The sequence below is a fragment of the Physella acuta genome, unplaced genomic scaffold (genome assembly GCF_028476545.2).
Source record: "Physella acuta isolate Inbredline_101_S28 unplaced genomic scaffold, ASM2847654v3 ptg000386l, whole genome shotgun sequence".
Lineage (NCBI taxonomy): Eukaryota > Metazoa > Mollusca > Gastropoda > Physidae > Physella > Physella acuta.
The window spans coordinates 33,393-53,795 of record NW_026731905.1 but is presented as its reverse complement, the minus strand read 5'-3'; the positions used below and the strand labels follow the sequence as shown (position 1 = coordinate 53,795).

General features: G+C 34.7%; 2 protein-coding genes across 3 annotated transcripts in view; one reads left to right on the top strand and one right to left on the bottom strand.

Annotated features, from left to right (window-relative positions):
• On the bottom strand, positions 1 to 4,978 carry LOC131942058 (proteolipid protein DM beta-like). The gene is made up of 7 exons (XM_059301745.1): positions 4,839 to 4,978; positions 2,917 to 3,076; positions 2,597 to 2,756; positions 1,667 to 1,838; positions 1,097 to 1,167; positions 918 to 983; positions 1 to 583 (listed from the first exon to the last, which is right to left on the bottom strand). The coding sequence occupies exons 1-7, from the start codon at positions 4,840 to 4,842 to the stop codon at positions 431 to 433; spliced, it is 786 nt and encodes a 261-aa protein (XP_059157728.1). The 5' UTR covers positions 4,843 to 4,978; the 3' UTR covers positions 1 to 430.
• Positions 4,979 to 5,987: 1,009 nt separating this feature from the next.
• Positions 5,988 to 20,403, top strand: part of LOC131942059 (kinase D-interacting substrate of 220 kDa B) — a 28,016-nt gene continuing 13,600 nt past the window's right edge. Inside the window, exons 1-11 of one of the 2 annotated variants that reach the window (XM_059301746.1) lie at positions 5,988 to 6,044; positions 7,730 to 7,771; positions 16,760 to 16,965; positions 17,294 to 17,392; positions 17,512 to 17,610; positions 17,930 to 18,028; positions 18,413 to 18,511; positions 18,869 to 18,967; positions 19,307 to 19,405; positions 19,757 to 19,855; positions 20,233 to 20,331. In XM_059301746.1, coding sequence (XP_059157729.1) covers positions 16,855 to 16,965; positions 17,294 to 17,392; positions 17,512 to 17,610; positions 17,930 to 18,028; positions 18,413 to 18,511; positions 18,869 to 18,967; positions 19,307 to 19,405; positions 19,757 to 19,855; positions 20,233 to 20,331 — 903 coding nt within the window. In that variant the 5' untranslated portion in view covers positions 5,988 to 6,044; positions 7,730 to 7,771; positions 16,760 to 16,854. Of the gene's footprint in view, positions 6,045 to 7,729; positions 7,772 to 16,149; positions 16,233 to 16,759; positions 16,966 to 17,293; positions 17,393 to 17,511; positions 17,611 to 17,929; positions 18,029 to 18,412; positions 18,512 to 18,868; positions 18,968 to 19,306; positions 19,406 to 19,756; positions 19,856 to 20,232; positions 20,332 to 20,403 lie in introns of those variants that run through there. The other variant, XM_059301747.1, reaches the window with a different exon arrangement.

Below are 20,403 nucleotides of genomic sequence, written 5' to 3'. Positions count from 1 at the left end.
TCATACCAACTAAACTTTGGTTACTAAATGTAAATAAATGTACTACATATGATTTGGGCGACCATAGGTGCACTGGACTACCACACTAAAAGATTCTCTGGCAAAGCAGGCGCCACATAGGACTGAAAAGGGTTAACTATTTATGTTAAGGTAAAAAAAATGTATTGTTTACTTTAAAATCATAGTAAAATCACTCTACAGTAAGATTGCTACTTTAAAATCAACAAGTGCTGTAAACAATTAGCCATAATTGTACCAGACACTACTTTCCTTTTTCTTATTATTGGATATGTGATCAAGGAACTGAATTTAAATTAGACACATTTCAAGGCAAACCCAGACAACCTATAAACAAAGATTGCCATCAAATTTCATTCATACAAAGGGGAATGTATAATACAAGGGAGTAATTTATAAAAATGGATCTGTGTTATATATCAGTGCCATCCCTAAAAGGTGGAGTTTTTTTGTCTGTAGAATGAAGTTCCAGTTCTTCCATTTCTACGGCATCTCTGTATTCTGTCAGCTCTTTTGAGATTTTTATTCGTGTGTAATTGGCTGCTAAAGTTATCAAAAAGTGAATCTGAAATATGAAATAGTACCCTTGAATGCAGTTATTGAACAACACTGACATATTGATAAATAAGGGGTGGGTAAACTGAGTTATTTGTATTGACGACCATGTAAAATAAATGAAGTTTCCAAAATTAATAAGAATAACAAAGTTTACTTGACAGGTGTAGAGTTCAATGATAACATTTATAATAAACTTTAATAAAGCTAAATAGCTGGTAAAATGTTTGCCTAAAAAATGTTTCTTATGTCTTTAATATTACCCAAAATCTCCTACTACAATTTATATAAATAAATCCCTCAGCCTAAATATTTAAAAATGAGAACAAGAAAATCTGTCCTACCATTCCAACCACAACCAGAACTATTGCTCCAAATGCCACACAGAACAATGGACCTGCCTCTTCCACCTGTAAACAAATGTATGTAAAACTGAATCAATGCTAGTCTTCACATAGACAAGTTATGGCCAAGTCATCAAACCAAATATATCAATGACCAAAAACATAAGACTAGTTCTCACCTTGTTACATAAAGCTCTCAGATTTGCATGTTCACAAATGTGGTCAGTGTTCTTCTCTTCCCTGTAAACTCCTAGAAAAGACAGACAAAAAATGTGTATTTATTTAATAAAGAGATCTGTTAAAAGTGGACTGTTCATGAGAGACTTCAATAACTTTAATTACATCAAACTAAAATGTGTCCTGTGATTTCAAATGCAGTTTGTAAAAGAAAACATTTCTTAAAGTTGGTTTATTTTACAAGAATGAAGTAACAAAAAATATTACAGAGTTCACAACTTTCAAAATTCAGTTTTACTTTAGGGAGAAAATAAATCAATTTCAGGTACATGGTTAAAAAGTAACAAAGTGCATTTTGCAATAGCTTTACAAATTAGTAATGTTTTAAGTGATGTTTTAAGCTTATGTAACAAAGTATCAAAAGAGGAACTTTTTTTTATATTTTGAATATGGCTTACTCTAAATATAAGTGATATTAAGATAAAAATATCAAGAAAGATTACAGCACAATTTTAAATTTTAAGAACTTTGATATAATCTAGTGCCTAAATATTACAAAAAAGTTCACTAACCAAATCTGGTCAAGTTGAAGCAATATTTGGATTGAGTCAGTTCATCAGCTGTCTTACTGTAGATCTCCCGATTACAAATTGAGTTCATGGCAGCGTAAACAACAAGTGTTACCATGCCTACTGACAAAACAGCAAGCCATCCAAGTGTCAAGATGTAGGAGATTATCATAAACTGAAAATGTCAAATGTTAAAAATAACTTACATTATTCTAGGTAAAACAATTCACGTTACAGATTGTGTTTTAAAAATGTAATACTGCATACACATCTTTTTTTAAAAAATCAAGAAACTAGAAAAACAAGTGTTAAACAGGCTGTGGTTGGGGTGCATAAAATTATCTTTGGAATGAAAACAGTAGCTAAAGTGGGATAATAGGTAACTAAAGAAAAGATGAAAAACTTTTCTATTGGTGATTTCCTTATCAAATAACTAAATAAAACAAACAAAGATGTATGTAAAAATTGGCAAATGTAAAATATAATTTTAAAGTATTAAATTTATTATTATTAGAAATGTAATGACCTATAATTAACTCATCTTTATTTACTATTCTTTTAATAAAATAAATTAATGATACGAGCCGACCCTCACCCTACCCCCCCCCCCCCCGTGAAAGCAGCCGCCTCTTAGTTACCTCCCCTAAGTTTAAAATCGTTTCAAACTAAATTATCTCCCCCTAATAGCTGTCACTAAACCCGGCTCTACGATTGTAAACATTTAGCCTGAACCACAGCTCACCAGACCATGTGGGGGTGGTAGGGATATGCTTAGAGAGGAAAAGAGGGGGCTGCTAGGTGCGCTTACAGCTTGGTGTTTTCTAGGGTATCCAAGAAGAGAATTATATATATAGATAGACTTATTTTAGAACTTTACATTTATTCAAACTTATAACTAAGGTTTTCATATGACATTTCAAAGTACAAACTTACAAATCCACCAGCTATTCTTCCTCCCATAATGCATTTGGCACCAGAGTAGATATTGCTTCTAGTAGCTCCAGTAGCCAAAAAGCCAAAGATAAGTAGAATTATAGCAAAAATGCCCATCACTACACCTATGACAACAAACATTACTTGTAGTATTTCCAACCTGAAATATAATTTTTTTAAAAGAAATTATACATTACATTAAAGTAAGTTGTTATGCAATCATTTTAATAAAGTCAAATCAAACCAATAATAGAACAGAAGAAAAATAATGGTATATTGGAATCTATTTTTAAAGTTAACTTCTAATGGTACATATTTACCAGTTTATAGAGAATCCAAACAAATTTTGAAAAACACCAATAAGCATAATTTGCAAGGCTTTGAATGAAGTCCCACAAAAAACACTAGTTCCTATGATGACCATTAAGGCTGCTAGTAAAGATGCAAATGGTGTCCGTCCTATGCATTCAAAAAATCCAGCTGAAAAAAATCAGAATAACTGAGTATGGCTTTTTTGTATCAATAATCAATCTGCTAAAATGTGGGTGTTTTATTAATCTCTCTTACTTACCATTTGATCATTTCAAAAGGGCTTAGGGCTAGGGCCTAGCCTACATTCTATATATATGTCTAGGACTAGGCTAAATAATTTAATGTCTTTAACATTGCATGAGTTAACTGGGTCTTAATAGTTTTTAATAGCCTATTATAAATAATTTAACTTAAATTATGTATGAACTTTATACATTTTAAAACATGCTCTAGGGTTAGGCTAATAGTAATAAATAATAATTAACCTTATAAGTTAATAGGTCAATAGGAACATATGAGGCAAGGTCTGGTCTTCATTTTATTTAGACCTAGGCCTAATCAATTAGGCCTATCTGTCTGCTCTTTTAATAAGGCAAGTTAAATTAAAAAGGCCGATGCTAGCCAGAAAAAGATACGCATGCGCAATGGAGATAAACTACGACTTGCTTTCGCTGCGATGTTTTCGATGATACTGTGCATGTGTGTGTTTACAGCAGAACCCTAGCCCTAACTCCTACCCTATCCCTTATTCTAGCAGTGGCCATAGTTTACTGCGCATGCGCAGAACTATCTTTTGCCGACTAGATGGAGACGTTGGGGTGAAAAATCTTTTTCCGAGTAGTCACTTCAAATTAAAAATTAAGTCCTACATTCTAGATCTTAGCAAGTACTAAGTAAGTAGATTTAAGATTCTAAGTCTAATGACTGAAAATGGAGACAAGCGAGTTGACGAGATTCCTTCCATAGTATTGTTGACATGGAATAAAATCGTGCTCTTTAGATTTAGACCGTAAAAAAAAATAAAAATAAAAACTTAAGCCTAAAATTAATTTAGAAATTTTATATTTTTAGAATAAATGCTATAAAAGTTGCAAATCCAGAGAACTTGAAAATAATTTGTTGAGTTTAAGGCTACATTTCTATTTATTTTCATCAAGCCTAAGTTATAACCGGATGTTTCACTTTCGTAAGACAAATATTGATTGGCTGTACAGTAACTTAGTGATCGATAACTATTTGTTTACAAAACTTTGCAGATCAAGTTTTTAAATAACAATGCAAATTTAAAACCCCATGAACTAGTTTTCTATTTTTAGCTTACAATGTGTACAATAAAATTTATGTCAGCCTATCCAATAGCAGGATGCCATTGTTTATGTCGCCATTACACGTGTAAACCAAATTGTTTTTGCTTTTTTTTTAATTTTCAATTAGTTACCGAAATTTTTTAAAACATCAAATAGACCCAATCTTTAGTAAAGTCCGAAATAAACCAGACAGACAGGATTTTATAACCATATTAATTGTAACTACGCCGTGCCTGATTTTTAAACTAATTTATACACCTCTCAAATACCTTTGAGAGTTTTCTCGCTCGTGTCCATTGACTAGATCTAGATTCTTGATGACTAGGAGGACGTAAGAGTAAGAATAGTAAGATCAAGATTCTACATTTTAAGGCCTACCTCACTTGTACTTTTGTACTGATTCTAGATTTTTAGAATCTAGCGTTATTGACAGTTAAGTCAGTGAGTTATTTATAGTTAGCAACTAGTCTAGAGTCTAAAACTCTAGATGTCTAGATCTAGCCACTACTGGCACTAGCTAGCCGATTTAAAAATTATTTTTGTTAGGCCTAGGCTTAATTTTTATTTTTATTCAGAGCAATAATAAAAATAACATACAAATAATAAATAAAGATTAATCTTACCCATTTTTAGATTAGACTTTATAGATGATCAAGTTTGTTCAATTACGAAAAGGTAACAAAGAAAATGGTATTATAAACCTATTCTAATTCTACCACTTCCTTGAGTTGGCAGCCATACTTAAATAGTCGTACTAGTTTTGTATGTTTCTAAGAAAGTATCGATACTTGTTCTTTTTTATTGAATTTTAAAAATGGGAAGGGCTCTAAAAGGGGGGGGGGGCGGGGGAGAGACCATTTATTACATTTAAGTTGAGATAACGTGTTTCAAAATTTTCTAAAACTGTTCCATTTCCTATAACCTGTGCTGTGCCATGTCTGAACCTCTCTACAACTATCACTCCCACGCCAGTATATTATGCATAATTTTTATAATTATTTCTTTACACAAAAAAATTAAAATGATCACTAATGAAACTATAAATAGAATTTTAAAAAATAAATAGTTTTGAAACTATTGAGAACATACGGTAAGTACGGTTTCAAAACATGTATTATAATGGAGAACTGAAAGTCTAGTGCACGATAATTTTCTTTATTAAATAAACATTATTTAAATCTCTATAGTGATGGCATGTGTTTGATGCAAATAGATAGCTTAAATCATTTGTGACAGTAAATCAGAATTAAGCAAAATATGAAGATGGAAAAGGTAACAATAGTTGATTATGAGATAAATGCAAGCGTGACTCCGTCGTTGTAAAAAGTACGACGCCTTCACTCCTCTCGAGTATGACGTCATTTATAAGACATTTTTGTTTATGAATTTTCAAATGTTAATTTATGGCTCAGAAACTTTATTCAAAATAGAGTCTGTTTTGGTCCTACGCGAGTTAGAGACACTGCTCAGAAGCCAATCTGAAGTTACTCAGCGATTTGCTCGATACCAAACAAGTATCGATAATTAATTGCCAGGTCAAAATACTATCTCTGGTTCAAATAGCCTGATCGATAAAATTTAAACTTTCTCGATGCACATATTATTGTAATACGCAATTATTCCTAAATATTAATACATTAAAACTGTTTTGAATCTGCATTATTATCACTCCTGGAAATGTGCATGTCCCCTTTTAATAAATGCAAAATATTTACACTGATCCTAATAGCTTTACCGAAAAACAATCACCTGTTTTTATACAAGAAGAATAACTCTCGACACATAACATCAGCTGAAAGAAAATGGTGTCGATCAGAAATTTACCAAAGGTAAGGTGATTGAGTAAAGTAAATGTAGTCATGCCTGAGTTATTACCTATATTAGTAAATACAAGGCATTAGACGACCCTATACCTTTAAATGTAATTAATATAGAAAGGCCTAATATTATAATCTAGTTTAGAAGCCGAGTTAATATTTTCCCCCTAAACTTTTACTTTTTAGATTAGTTTACTAAACTTTACTTGAGTGAGGCCTAGCCTCTTCTAGATTTAACTAAATCTTGCAGATCTAGAATCTACATCTTTCTTAGAATAGAATATAGATCTAGAACGATGATGAGGACTTGCCTTTTGCTTTACGTTTATAATAATTTATTAATAGGCCTAATATTTGTTTGCACCTATTTGTGGAAAAATTACCAGATTACCAGATTCCAGATGACTCAAAGGGTGGAGTAATTCATTTCATTAGGCCCTTTGCCCTATGCGACCTATTCATTATTCTTTTTACTGCAGGTTGGCCTTATATTTAAAATTAGAGTCTAGAGCTCTCAAATAGATCTATATTACTATAATAGTGTATAGTGTATAGGCCTATAAAAAATAAATAGGCCTAATCTATTGATTTAGGGCCTTTTTCATTTAGTTTGTGTGACTGATGTGTCTGTGTTTAGAGTTTAGACGTATTTAATTAATTAAAACCTAAAGGCCCCAGGGCCTATCTTTTATTTCAACTTGTGTCTAACCATCACTTAATATTAAAATGAAAGAGAAAATATAGGCTAATTGAAGCTTCTAATTTCTAATAGACAGATGTCAAAATACAAAAGATGGGGCTAGTAACTAGTTAAAACAACTGGTTACTACATTTTAAGTAGTGTGTTATTGTTAGATCTAGTAGTCTGTACTTTTGAAGTAGTAGTAGTAACACAGATAAGCAATTTTAGGCCTATCATATAACTTATGATTATTTTTTGGAATATTAAGCTTATTTTATTTCATTATTATGCCCTACTTTCCTTAAGTAAGTAGGCCCCTACTGTTTTCAATTTTGGACAGTTTATCTATGTTCAGTTAATCAATTTATTTAGGACTCTCTTTAAAATTCTGTGGGTTAGTTATTAGCTTTCTTAAAATTGGTGGTATTATACAATACACATTATTAGAAGATTATGATTCTATTAACACAAAACATTTTTTATTTTTGATAGTTGTGTGAATATACCACCTTATAGTTTTACATACTTAAATATTTACAAATATATATATATATATATATATATATATATATATATATATATATATATATATATATATATATATATATATATATATATGTATATATATATGTATATATATAGGCTATTTTCTCTGAGTTCATAATTAAAAAATGTATATCAAAAGGCTTTGATGGTCCTTCTAGTTTAGGCAATAAGGCAATTACTTAGATTACCCACATGGATTGAATGGTGTTATGATGTTTAAATTTTATAGTGCAGTCACTTTTGTTTTGAGACTGAATAGATGAGGTGGTTTTTTTTCTAGTAGTTCAAATGCACTTTTATATTAGGTTTTCAGAAAAAAAAAACTCAGCCTAATTATTTCAGATCTAATTACTTTGTATGTTATTTTCTAATTAATTGCTGATAACATAAGATAAAAATCTTTCATTAGTTTGTTTTGCTCAATGTTTTTATAGCACTAATGTAAGGTTTTGTGAACTCTCTGTTTCAGTTGTGATAACATCAGGCATCAAGGGAAGTAAGCAAAATACTGGTAAATATATACTGTTCAGTTGTTTTAAATATATGTATTTGTCTTAACATGATACTTTTAGATAATGCAGTGTTGTCATTTGAGATTTTCAATTATTAGATTCTAATTTTTTAATGCCTAACCTTTTTGTTATCTAAATAATGCTAAAATCTTACTCTGAAATGATGTATACCCCTTCTGACAAGGTTTTACACCCCTTCTGACAAGGTTGTACATTTTTGTACACATATAATATTTGACTGAGTTCTATTCCTAGCAAAAATACAAATAGTAAAATATTTTGAAATGTGTATTTATGCAAATCGCTCCTACATTGTAAGCATGAAGTTCCATCATTGTTTTATTACTTTACATTGTTACTACTAAAATTGTAGTTCAATCTACAGGGGCCCTATTTGACCTAGATCTAGTTTTAGCATATCAATTCATGCTCATGAAAAAAAAGTAGTTATACTTTTGGGAGGGGTTTTAGGCTGCAACCAGGGTGCCATATTCAACAAAGGGCCCCAAATCTTCTGTTAAACTATGCTACTTTCTTTATCAAGACCTACATTCATCCAGCGTTTGTAGACTAGTCTCACCACTACAAAGTGGGTCCATTCACTTTAGGTTACCGGTACCAAACTTTACTTTCAAACATGTGGGTTGTGTTGCTTAAGTTAACTACTTTGTTAACTATACTGGTGTTGTATAAGCAAAGTTCCCTTTTCAAACTTGACAGTACAAGTGAAGTTGAGTTCACCTGTTTCTGTGACCTCCGCAAATGAAAAGAAATGTGGTCAGCCCTATGCCCAGCAGCCTTTGCTTTCCCAAATGTGATTTAGATACCACTCACAGCTGGGATGTTCCACTGACATGAACCTGGGTTTGAACTTGAGACTTTCTTGTTACCAGTCCAACTCTCTACCGCTAGGCCACTCCATCACACTGGTGATGTATACCTTTTATAAAACAGTACTCTAGATGTAACTGGTTATCAGCCATTTTATCAACTGACCCAAATATGTGACTTCCGTGAACCCCGCTATCACTTGTATAAAACATCTCAGTTAAAAATATCCTGATAACTTAAATTGAGTTGTAATAGAAAACAAAAAATTGTGTTCATGACTTCATTTCTTAATTTGAAAATCTGCCACAGGATTTGGTATGATAGACTGTGAGACTATCTAAGTGTAGAATCAATGTATTGTTAAATATAACTTAAAACAGTTTAAAGAAAGATAAACAAGCATCATTAGACTTTTTACTCAATATAGTTTAACATATCTACATAAGCCAGATCTGCCTTACGTTCCTGTTATTTTAGAAAATTACATAAGAAAATATAAAACGTCTGATCTGTTTCTTTTCTATCACAACAAGCTGGTAAAAAAAAAGTTTTATTTTTAAAAACCAACACAATGCATTTGATCAAATTGCTTAAAACTTTGAAGCAAATAAAGGGCCATAATTCTAACATTTTTCTCTCCAGAATTAATGCAAGATTTGAATCAGTTTCAGCCTCATTTTCAAATGTTTTATGACATTAGTGTTTACTTTGTAAACATGGAACCTATAGTTATGAATTATAGACCCCAAACTGTTGAGCTTGTTCAGTATTCTACAAGTTCCTAGTGATTGATGGATGTTGGCAAGAACTCTCTTGTGCCTATTTGATTTGCATAAATATTAAATACATCCGGTTATTGGTATTGTCACATGACCTCTCCTCCCACATTATTCAGCGGTGCGGTATATAATATATGATGTAAAAATATTGAATGTTTTAACAAGCCCTGATTGGTTCGTGGGGTGGGTAGGGGGATTGAGTTATATAGCTGAGATGGTCTCCTCTGATAATATAGCTCTGTTAGCCAACAGTGTTTTTGTGTTCTGGGTCTCTGACATACAGACCTTATCTCTGTTGTTCTGGTAGCTAATGCTCACGTGCCAGACACATTGCCTGTAACGTCACTAGCTCTATTCACACCCCCAGCCCCCACCTATGTAACGTCACTAGCTCTATTCACACCCCAGCCCCCACCTTTGTAACGTCACTAGCTCTATTCACACCCCAGCCCCCACCTTTGTAACGTCACTAGCTCTATTCACACCCCAGCCCCCACCTTTGTAACGTCACTAGCTCTATTCACACCCCAGCCCCCACCTTTGTAACGTCACTAGCTCTATTCACACCCCAGCCCCCACCTTTGTAACGTCACTAGCTCTATTCACACCCCAGCCCCCACCTTTGTAACGTCACTAGCTCTATTCACACCCCAGCCCCCACCTTTGTAACGTCACTAGCTCTATTCACACCCCAGCCCCCACCTTTTGTTTGAATCTGGACACAGAAATACAAAACAAAAAGGCCTACAGTTTTAGCCTCGTACCTGGCCACTCCACCATTTACTTGTCCCTGCGATAGCTGTAGTGTTCTGATAACGGAGGGCTAGGAGAAGGTTATGTAATCTCACCGAGTTTACGTGCCTGTTATTTGTAGGCTACTGATCTGTTCTTACACTCATTTGACGTGTCTTAGGGGAGGTGGTAAAGAGTTATACTAATTTGACATGACTTAAGGTGGGGGTAAAGAGTTATACCAGCTTGACGTGTCTTAGGGAGGGGGTAAAGAGTTATACTAATTTGACGTGTCTTAGGGCAGGGGGTAAAGAGTTATACTAATTTGACGTGCCTTAAGGTGGGGGTAAAGAGTTATACTAATTTGACGTGCCTTAGGGCAGGGGGTAAAGAGTTATACTAAGTTGACGTGCCTTAGGGGAGGGGGTAAAGAGTTATACTAATTTGACGTGTCTTAAAGAGAGGGGGTAAAGAGTTATACTAATTTGACGTGCCTTAAGGGGAGGAGGCTCATCGTTGTGTCCAGCAGAATGTACTCTAGCTCCTACTCTGTAACTGATCCAGCTTGCGTTTGGTCCCTGCTGTGACACGACTGACATCTCTCGTGTAGCTGTCGTTTGGGTCCTGACCATGCCAGTTAGCGCTGTACTCTAGTGTGGCTATCGGGAAAGTCTTACTGTAGCCCAGCTTGTGGATGGTACCAGTTGTGGCTACAGCTGATATCTGGCTCCAGTTGTGGCTACAGCTGATATCTGGCTCCATCTGGGGCACCTCTGGCTTAAGCTGAATGCCAAACGTGCATCAGCATATACAAGGTCAAGGTCAAATAACGAGTTATCTCGACGACTTTCTCCCGGCCATTGTTTTGATGATTTAAATAAAAGAACATGCCAGACCACGGCTGTATAGCAAACAGGGGCAGAACTGCGTTATAATTATCGCCAGGAGCACCGTCGTTTGGAGCCGTGGGTTCAGTTGCGTCATAGGGTCGCCGTCATAGAATGGGCAATGTGTTTATTTACGTCACATCATCACCGTCATAGAACGTACTGTGTGCGTAGCTACGTCACAAGGTCACCGGCATTGAGCAACATTTATAATGCAATTACGTTACCGTATTAGGAGCACTGGCATATTGACGAAGTGTAGGCCCTATGTGTGTCTTAGGACAGACACGTTACGTCACAGCACCGACAGACACGTTACGTCACATCACCGACAGACACGTTACGTCACATGACCAACAAACCATCTAAGCCGTGTCATAAGGGTACGGCCATAGATCAACCTTATTAGTGGCGACTATTTTTTCTGTCCTTCTGCTTCATTACCTCCCCTGACGGGCAAACTTTGATCAATAGGCGATGGGGGGAAGCAACTCTAGCCTGAGTTATTCCAGTCAGTCTTGTGTAAGTTTTGTGCGGTAGTCAACTTTGTGCTCGAGGTAAGTATTTTACTCGATCGTTACATTTCTAGTTGTAAACGTGTACATATCGCTGCTAAATAAGAGACGTCGTTACCGTTAGACCCCGCTTACATTACCGATCCCCCCTCCTCACAACCAGGTTACCTAGTGTAAACAAACAGCACGTTCCCTCTGTTTTAAAGTTTTAAATGAGCTCATTTGTGGCCTCGCTTCTAAATTGAGGTCAGCTTTGGAGTTTTGTGTATCCGGGGTGAAACCAGTGTACCGTATGTGGATAGGTTTTGGGAGGGGTGGGAGTGTTCTATGCAAATCACGGCTAGCTGCCTGGATTCGAACCCGTAACGTGTACATGGGCTAGTAGTCTTGTCAACAACTTGGAACTTGTAACGGTTATAGCTGTATAATCTCAAAGTTTATGGGTAGATTATATTATTCAAGCTTACGTGTTTTTTTTTTTTTTTTTTTTTTTTTTTTTTTTTTGTAAAGCAGCTTAGTAATCACGGAGTTACTTGTGTAAAGCATGGTGAGTCTAATGAGCTATTTTTATTGTACTGGTTATTCAAATGCTTGCCGTGGTAATATGATATGTCTTTGTTTACTGTGTATGTGGATGTATGTCAGTAGGTGTGCACTGTACATACGGTCGATATCTTGTATTCGTTCTGGTGGGGGGCATCAAGGTAAGCCAGTAAACATTGTCAGTCTAACATTCACACGTTTAATATTCAGCACTGGACTGGCGGTAATTTTTCACAATTAGACGGCCAGTAATCTTAAAAAAGTAAATTAAACTGATGTTTATTTTTCAGAATTAGACGGCTGATTATTATTTAACATTGGATGGCCGTATAACATTCCCAATCGGACTGGCGGTTATTATTTAACATTGGATGGCCGGTTATTATTTAACATTGGATGGCCGTACATTCACAATCAGACTGGCGGTTATTATTTAACATTGGATGGCCGGTTATTATTTAACATTGGATGGCCGTATAACATTCCCAATCGGACTGGCGGTTATTATTTAACATTGGATGGCCGGTTATTATATAACATTGGATGGCCGTTTAACATTCCCAATAGGACTGGCGGTTATTATTTAACATTGGATGGCCGGTTATTATTTAACATTGGATGGCCGTATAACATTCCCAATCGGATTGGCGGTTATTATTTAACATTGGATGGCCGGTTATTATTTAACATTGGATGGCCGTATAACATTCCCAATCAGACTGGCGGTTATTTTTCACAATTAGACGGCCAGTATTGGACGGCTGGTTATTATTTAACATTGGATGGCCGTATAACATTCCCAATCGGTTATTTTTCCTAAGGCGTGTCGACACGAGCTAATTAATTTTGTTGTTGTTTTGGCCTGCACTTGTCAGTGTACGTCATTAGCGATTGTTGATGAATCTTATAGTTAATGAGGACAATTTCCACTTTTTTATTGACGTATTTTGAGGCGTCAGGCTAATCTAGGAAAACGTTGGCCTACCCATTCTATAATAGGGTGTCTACTGGTACTATGAGAGATGTAAAACGGTGTCTACGTGTAGGCTAGTATATTCGATATTTAGGATTACTCAGGGTTTCTTTTTCTAGTGATCTGCAAGTCTAGATACTGCCCAGCATTTTAATTTTCTGCTAATATAGATACACCACGTAGACCCACCCAGTTTTTTTTACCATAGCCGCTCACTTCCAAATGTACCCTTGTTGTCACCCCACATGTTAAAAATACCAGTGTGTTTGTTTTCCTGGATAAAAGCAGAGGAGCGGGGAAACAATCAGGTGTAAAAATAGATTCCGCTGGCAAGTTACGGGTTCAAAGCCAAATGTTACCCCGGCAGTCGGTTTGTCGGTCAGATCTTTCCTGCCTGTCAGAGAACAGGAAGCGACTAAAAAACGTTAGCTCACATCAGCAGTAAGGCGTGGTATCCCGCTCACATCAGCAGTAAGACACATCAGCAGTAAGGCGATGTTATCCTGCTCACATCAGCAGTAAGACGTTGTATCCCGGCTTCTGACAACAGCAGTAAAACGATGTATCCCGGCTTCTGACAACAGCAGTAAAACGATGTATCCCGGCTTCTGACAACAGCAGTAAAACGATGTATCCCGGCTTCTGACAACAGCAGTTAAACGATGTATCCCGGCTTCTGACAACAGCAGTTAAACGATGTATCCCGGCTTCTGACAACAGCAGTTAAACGATGTATCCCGGCTTCTGACAACTGCTGTAAAACGATGTATCCCGGCTTCTGACTCATAGCAGTAAGACGTATCCCGGCTTCTGACAACTGCTGTAAAACGATGTATCCCGGCTCCTGACTCACATCAGCAGTAAAACGATGTATCCCGGCTTCTGACAACTGCTGTAAAACGATGTATCCCGGCTTCTGACTCATAGCAGTAAGACGTATCCCGGCTTCTGACAACTGCTGTAAAACGATGTATCCCGGCTCCTGACTCACATCAGCAGTAAAACGATGTATCCCGGCTTTTGACAACTGCTGTAAAACGATGTATATCGGCTCCTGACTCACAACAGCAGTAAGACTAATCTATGTATCCCGGCTTCTGACAACATCAGTAAAAAGATGTATCCCGGCACCTGCCTCACATCAGCAGTAAAACGATGTTATCCCGGCTCCTAACTCACAACAACAGTAAGGCGATGCACCGTACCTATGAATTCTAATAGTGCTTTCAGTTTAGCAATAGCACGTTTTATGTACATGTGTTGACTGATCTACAAAAGAATTCTTATCCCATCTTGTTATTGCGTCTACCTAAGACATTGATATGGCTACAGTCAGTGTATATTTAGGTTTACACTTTATTGTTCCTATATTTGTTTTCGCGAATTCATATGGTTAGAAATCATTTTTTGGATTATGTCATGTTCTTTCAGTCATTTGTCTAAATAATTGGTATCAGCGGTGATGGGTTTTTAGGTTTTAAATTATAACTGCATTCTTTCCATATCGGAAGTAACTAGGCCTTGATGAGGCTCACATCTGTATCTGCGGAAGTGTTTTCTGAAAGTTAGGTTTTCTTGCTAATGAACTTTCCCGTGCATAATTAATTAAAACATGAGCAGTGGTAGGCTGGTTTGTGTGCCAACGTGTGCCTGACTAATATTGGTGAGGGGGGGGGTGTAAATGTCGCTTCACGTGTTCCTGCTTAATGTGTGGGGAAGTTAAAAAAAATGTTTTTAAAAATATGTAACAAAACCTCAAGCTGTTGCTTCGCCCCCCCCCCCCCCCAAGAGATGCCTGGAAGAAACTCTGCCCCCCCCCCCCTTCTCACCTCCGGCAGATCCATACTGTACTGTATTGAACTAATTATACTTGTTACTTATCCTTAGTTAGTTCCCCTTGCGTGCCTAAGGGGAGAAATGTATTCGTGCCGTCTAGATCGTTCACTGGACAATAGCCAACACAGCAGGCCAAATGTGACGGGACAGACATGGGTTCGATTATCACGTGATGACAACCTTTCTCTCTCGCCATGTACACGAGGGTTATTCATCAAGCTGACTTGATAAAAATTAACATCTATTCAATTAGGCTGAAAGAATCCCAAGCTATAAATAAAGTTAGCTAACTCGTCATACAAGTATCAAATATTCCTTGTTGCAGTGCACTCCCCTTTGTTAGGAGGTTATTATCCCCTTTCGATTGCGTAGGCACATCTGAAATTAGGTTAGTGTTAGAAACACTACGTCAAGTTTTTTGTAATTAAAAAAATGTTCACAAATATTTGAAATATTTACTGGCTATAAAAATCTCGAGCTGTTGTGTCCTAGGATTAACTACTGCATCTGTTTACAGTTCCCTGCACATGCTAGAAGTGTTGTTGTTCTGGTGGTCTCTGTGCTTTATTGCTTTATTATACATTGGGCCCTTGTACAGGAAATACAGGTCGCATTGTATAAACAGATTTATAACAGGCTGGGTTTCTGTGAGGGGAATGTTTGGGTTTCTCACTATGTATGCTATGATAGTATTATTTCACAATTTCATTGATTTTTACTGTATTTTCACACTTTGTTTAACAATATTCCCATTATATGTTTACTTTTTAACTTTGTATTTTTTGCATTTTATATCTTAATATGTTTTATATATAGATCTAGATCTGAATATATTCACATTTTGTTTTATTTTTACATAATTGTTTATTTCACATTTTTGAATTCCCATTTTTTTCTTCACTTCACACTTTTAGTTTACAATTATTATTTTTTTTTTTTTGGTACTGATTCTAGTTCTATAATATAAATTTGTTAGAAGCTACTATAGAGAGAATAATTTATTTACAAGTTCCAAATCTGAAAATAATTGAACATGGGCTTTGGCCAAGTAGGACATAGAACTTTATCTAGGGGCTATAAATCTTGAAGTGGGAGCGATCTCAAAGGTTAAGCCGGAGCAATTCTCTTGTTTTGATACACAGGCCAGTGGAAGGGATGTCCTTGCGTTTTAATTTACACAGGAAGTTTCCACTCTTAGCATAAACACAACACAAATTTTGGTCCTGCTGATCAGCTGGGGCTGGTGTATAAATAAATAAGATGTGTGACAGAGAAATGTACCTACAAACTTCCCTGTTGTCAAAGTTCTACTAATTTGTTTATTTAGTTCTACTGACTTGAGAAACTGATCTATTATTTTGTTGGTATATATTGTATGCTATATTTAGTTTTAACAGATGATAATATTAGGAAATATACATTTACTAAGTTTTAAAATGTAAACTGCTGTAATTAAATAAAACAGATATTATATTTTAGTAGTTGTATAGTATTTCTCATTAGCATAGTGATCATTAGTTTATTGTTTTAGTGGTTATTTTAGATTAAATAGTATATGGTAAAATGGGTTTTAAATAGTTTTGCTGTGAATTTTCAATAGAAACTTATAGATTAAAGAGATATTGATTTTCCAAGAAAATCTGTGTAGCCTATTAGAAGTTGCAGTGTTGTAGTAATTATATATATAATGGACTTTTTTGAAGTTACACTTAATACTATTTCTGATAACTTAATTATTTTATTGTTTCTCAAAACATTTCAATATATATTTTTCTTTGCTGTGTGCTATGTTGTGAAGTAAAATATCATTCTAGATATTTTCTAGCCCAGTTCTGTTATATTGCATTATACCCACGACAGACTGTTCAAATATTCTTTTGTTTTGTTCCAGGTAGAACCATGAGAGGACAACATTAAAAACCTATTTATTGGCTTGTCTTGATTTTGTTTACCTTGGTGTGTTGAGGCGCCAACCAAGCCTGCAAAATGACCAGTTTTAAAGCTCAGCTTTTGTGGGATAACATATCCCGTCGGGATTTGACGGCCGTACATAGCATGCTGGAGAATGGGCATGTTAACTTAGAGGAGAGGGATGAGGTCAGTTCACTACAACCTTCATATGTTTTTATCAATTGTATTTATTTTTTATAGAAAGTAAAAGTAATGTTACCCTTTCGGAACTGATGGTCAATATGGTAGATGAAGTAGACTTTACTGTTGTGACTTTCACATATACAGGGATATTTTTGTTAGTTCCATACCCTGCTGCCTTTATTTTCCCTAATGTGAGTCAGGTACCCATCAAAGCTGGGTAGAATCATGAATGTCCTAGAGACTAGATACTGGGAATTAAATTGTGCTGAATGAAAGGGTGCTTTACATCACTATGTAACAAAAGATAACTTTGTAATTTCTTCTTTGATAGAATGGTGGTACATTTCTAATGGTGGCCAGTGAACAAGGGGCAGTTACCATTGTAAGAGAGCTCTTACAAGCTGGTGTTGATCCAAATGCTGTGGATAATGTGAGTAGAACATTTTAGTTTAACTTTAACAATTAGTTTTATTAAATTTTTGTGTAACTGTGAGTTAGTTTCCACTGTGGTGTATAAGTCTTGTAATTCCCATGTGTTTGTTGCTGCAGGAAAACTGGAATGCTCTGTTGTGTGCCAGCAAGGAGGGACATCTTGAAATAGTGATAGAACTGTTGGAGAGAAATGTCGACATTGAGCATGCTGACATGGTGACCTTTTTTTAAACTGATAAAATAATTAGATTTTTAAAAAATTAGATCTCCACATCATTCCTAATTATTAGTTGAACTTTTTGTGTAAATTCATTACATTTTTCAGAGAATTATTCTGTGTATTTTTTAAAGGACTATATTAAATTATTAATTACATTATTTAGAAAATTGATTAGAACAGAATTATTATTTATGTTTATTCAGAAAACTTTTGATTTAGACACTATATTTAAATATAAAATGGAATTTCTTTGTGAAGTTATGTTTGGAGACCCTATCTAAAAAATCTATTTAATGAAATGATGATTGTTCTTAGTGTGGCTGGACAGCACTGATGTGGGCGTGTTACAAAGGCAACACCTATGTGGTCAGCGAGCTGCTGGACCGTGGGGCTAATCCTAACATGAAAGCTGATGTAAGTACTAGCCAGGACTGGACTGAACTCCTCACATGTATCTTGCTGGTCTTCTAACTATACTTCTTACCAAAGGTGTCCTTACCAAAGGTGTTCTTACCACAAGGATTTTCATTTCAAAGGATCTTTATACCAAAGGATGTTCTCATGTTATACATGATGATGTATATTCCAAAGTAGGCCTACATGTATAATATTCATAATAATTACCAAGAACATTTTTATCACACAATGTTCTTACCAAAGAAATTCAATCATATAATAAATTCAGAAATTTTTTATACATTATTATGATTATGCTTATTGATTCTAACATGGCTAGTAAAATGTTTTAATGTCATATTTAGATTGAATGTTCTGTAAAGCACATATTTCTTTTGACAGCATAACATGACTTGCCTTGCTTGGGCTGCTGGCAGAGGTCATTGTGATATAGCTAAACTGTTGATAAACAAGGGGGCAAAGGTCAACATGCCAGATAAGGTAAACACTTTACAAGCCATTCTAAAGCTAACATGCCTGATTGCTGTTTTTTTTAATTAATGCAATTATTCTTTGTTTCATGTCAAAATAGTATAGTGCTAAATACAATTTTTAAAGTTTAAATAGATTTTCAAAAATGTAAATTCCGCATAACATAGTTTGTTGATTTCTAGTTTTACCTCTTAGATTTCTCATAATTGTATTCTACTCTTGCACTATATTTAATTAAATTTAAAATAAGCGTCATAATTATATTTAATGAATTTACACTAATTTAAATTAAAACTATACATTGTTGATTCTGTATCATAAAATAGTAGCTATGAACTCAAACTTTTGTTGTTGGTGTTGTTGTAGTATGGTACAACTCCCCTCATCTGGGCAGCTAGGAAGGGACATGTGGATATTGTAGACGTGCTCATTGCTGAAGGTGCCAATGTTGAGGCTTCAGGAATGGTAGGTGCACCAACTTTTAGAGAGTTTATTTCTTGCTTTTTAGAATTTTAAGGAAGATGTTTGAAAAAAATTATTGATTTATATATGGTTATGATATTTTCTATGTACGTGTGATTTAAGTATTTATATGATGAATGTATGTATGATTAATGTATGCATAATTAAACTATGCGTTGATTAATATACAAAGTATGTATGATTTATTTAAGTATGATGTATTGATGTATAGTTTATGTATGTATAATGTATGTTCATATTTATGAATCATTTATATATGTATGTGTAATTACGTATGCTTGATGTATGTATGTATGTATGATTCCATTCTTTGTTCCCTAGAACTCCTGGACCCCACTACTTGTGGCCACAAAGGGAGGTTACTTTGATGTTGTCCGCTCCATTCTCCAACAGGACCCTAATGTTAATGCTACAGACAAGGTAAGTCTTGGTATTGGTCTTTAGGTCAGTGGATATTAGAAGAATACAACATTGTCATAGTTAGCTCTAAGTTAATAACTTATCTATCAACAAATTTTATCTAGTTTTTAAATAATAAAGAAGTGCAGAACTTGAAGATGTGATGATCACATTAGTAAGCAAATCTTTGGGCTTGTGGTTTTTAAAAACATATGTTTTAATGCTGATGAATATTTTCAAAATTTGAGATGAACTACAGTGGTCTAAGTATATATTTTAAAAAATTCATAATGAAGTTATATTACAGACAGACGGAAAGGTTGATTTTACATTACATCCACAAGTTTAATGTTATTTTTCCAACCACTTTAGGATGGCCTGACATCTTTGGCTATAGCAGCAAGAGAGGGACACTTTGAGATTGTGAATGATCTACTTGCTAAAGGTGCCTATGTTAATCTGGCAGATAGGGTAGGTTGTTTTTATATTATTTTTTTTTTGTAATTAAAAAAATGAATGCATTCAAGGTTTCAATTTTGTGAGCAAAAATTTATTTTCAATTTAAAAAAATTTGATGCTAGGTTGAGCCAGTGAAATATCCGAGTCTATAGTTACGCTTATTTTAATAACATATTTTTGTTTTATTCATCTCTAGAACTATTTTAAATTCCATATGTTTTCATGTAAATTTATTCTAATGATTTAATTTAATTATTTTTCATTACTTACATTATTAACGTAACAGAATGATTTAAATTTATTACTTGTCTTTAATAAAAAAAAATATATTAAAAAATTCATTATTAACTTGATAGATTGACAATGCATGGTTCTGTTATTTTACCTAGAATGGAGATTCCATCTTAATTCATGCTGTCAAAGGTGGACACATTGACATCGTGAGGTCCTTGCTGAAGAAATATGTGGACGTTGATGTACCTGGGCAGGTAATACATATAGTTTAGTTGTAAATCTTCCACCTGCTTGATGCTGTTGATCCTTCAAACCTGTGAACATGT

Coding starts and splice junctions, on each gene's coding strand:
- LOC131942058 (XM_059301745.1), bottom strand. Junction 2,757..2,916: donor TTTGGATTCTCTATAAACTG/GTAAATATGTAC, acceptor ATTATATTTCAG/GTTGGAAATACTACAAGTAA. Junction 584..917: donor TTCTGGTTGTGGTTGGAATG/GTAGGACAGATT, acceptor TTCATATTTCAG/ATTCACTTTTTGATAACTTT.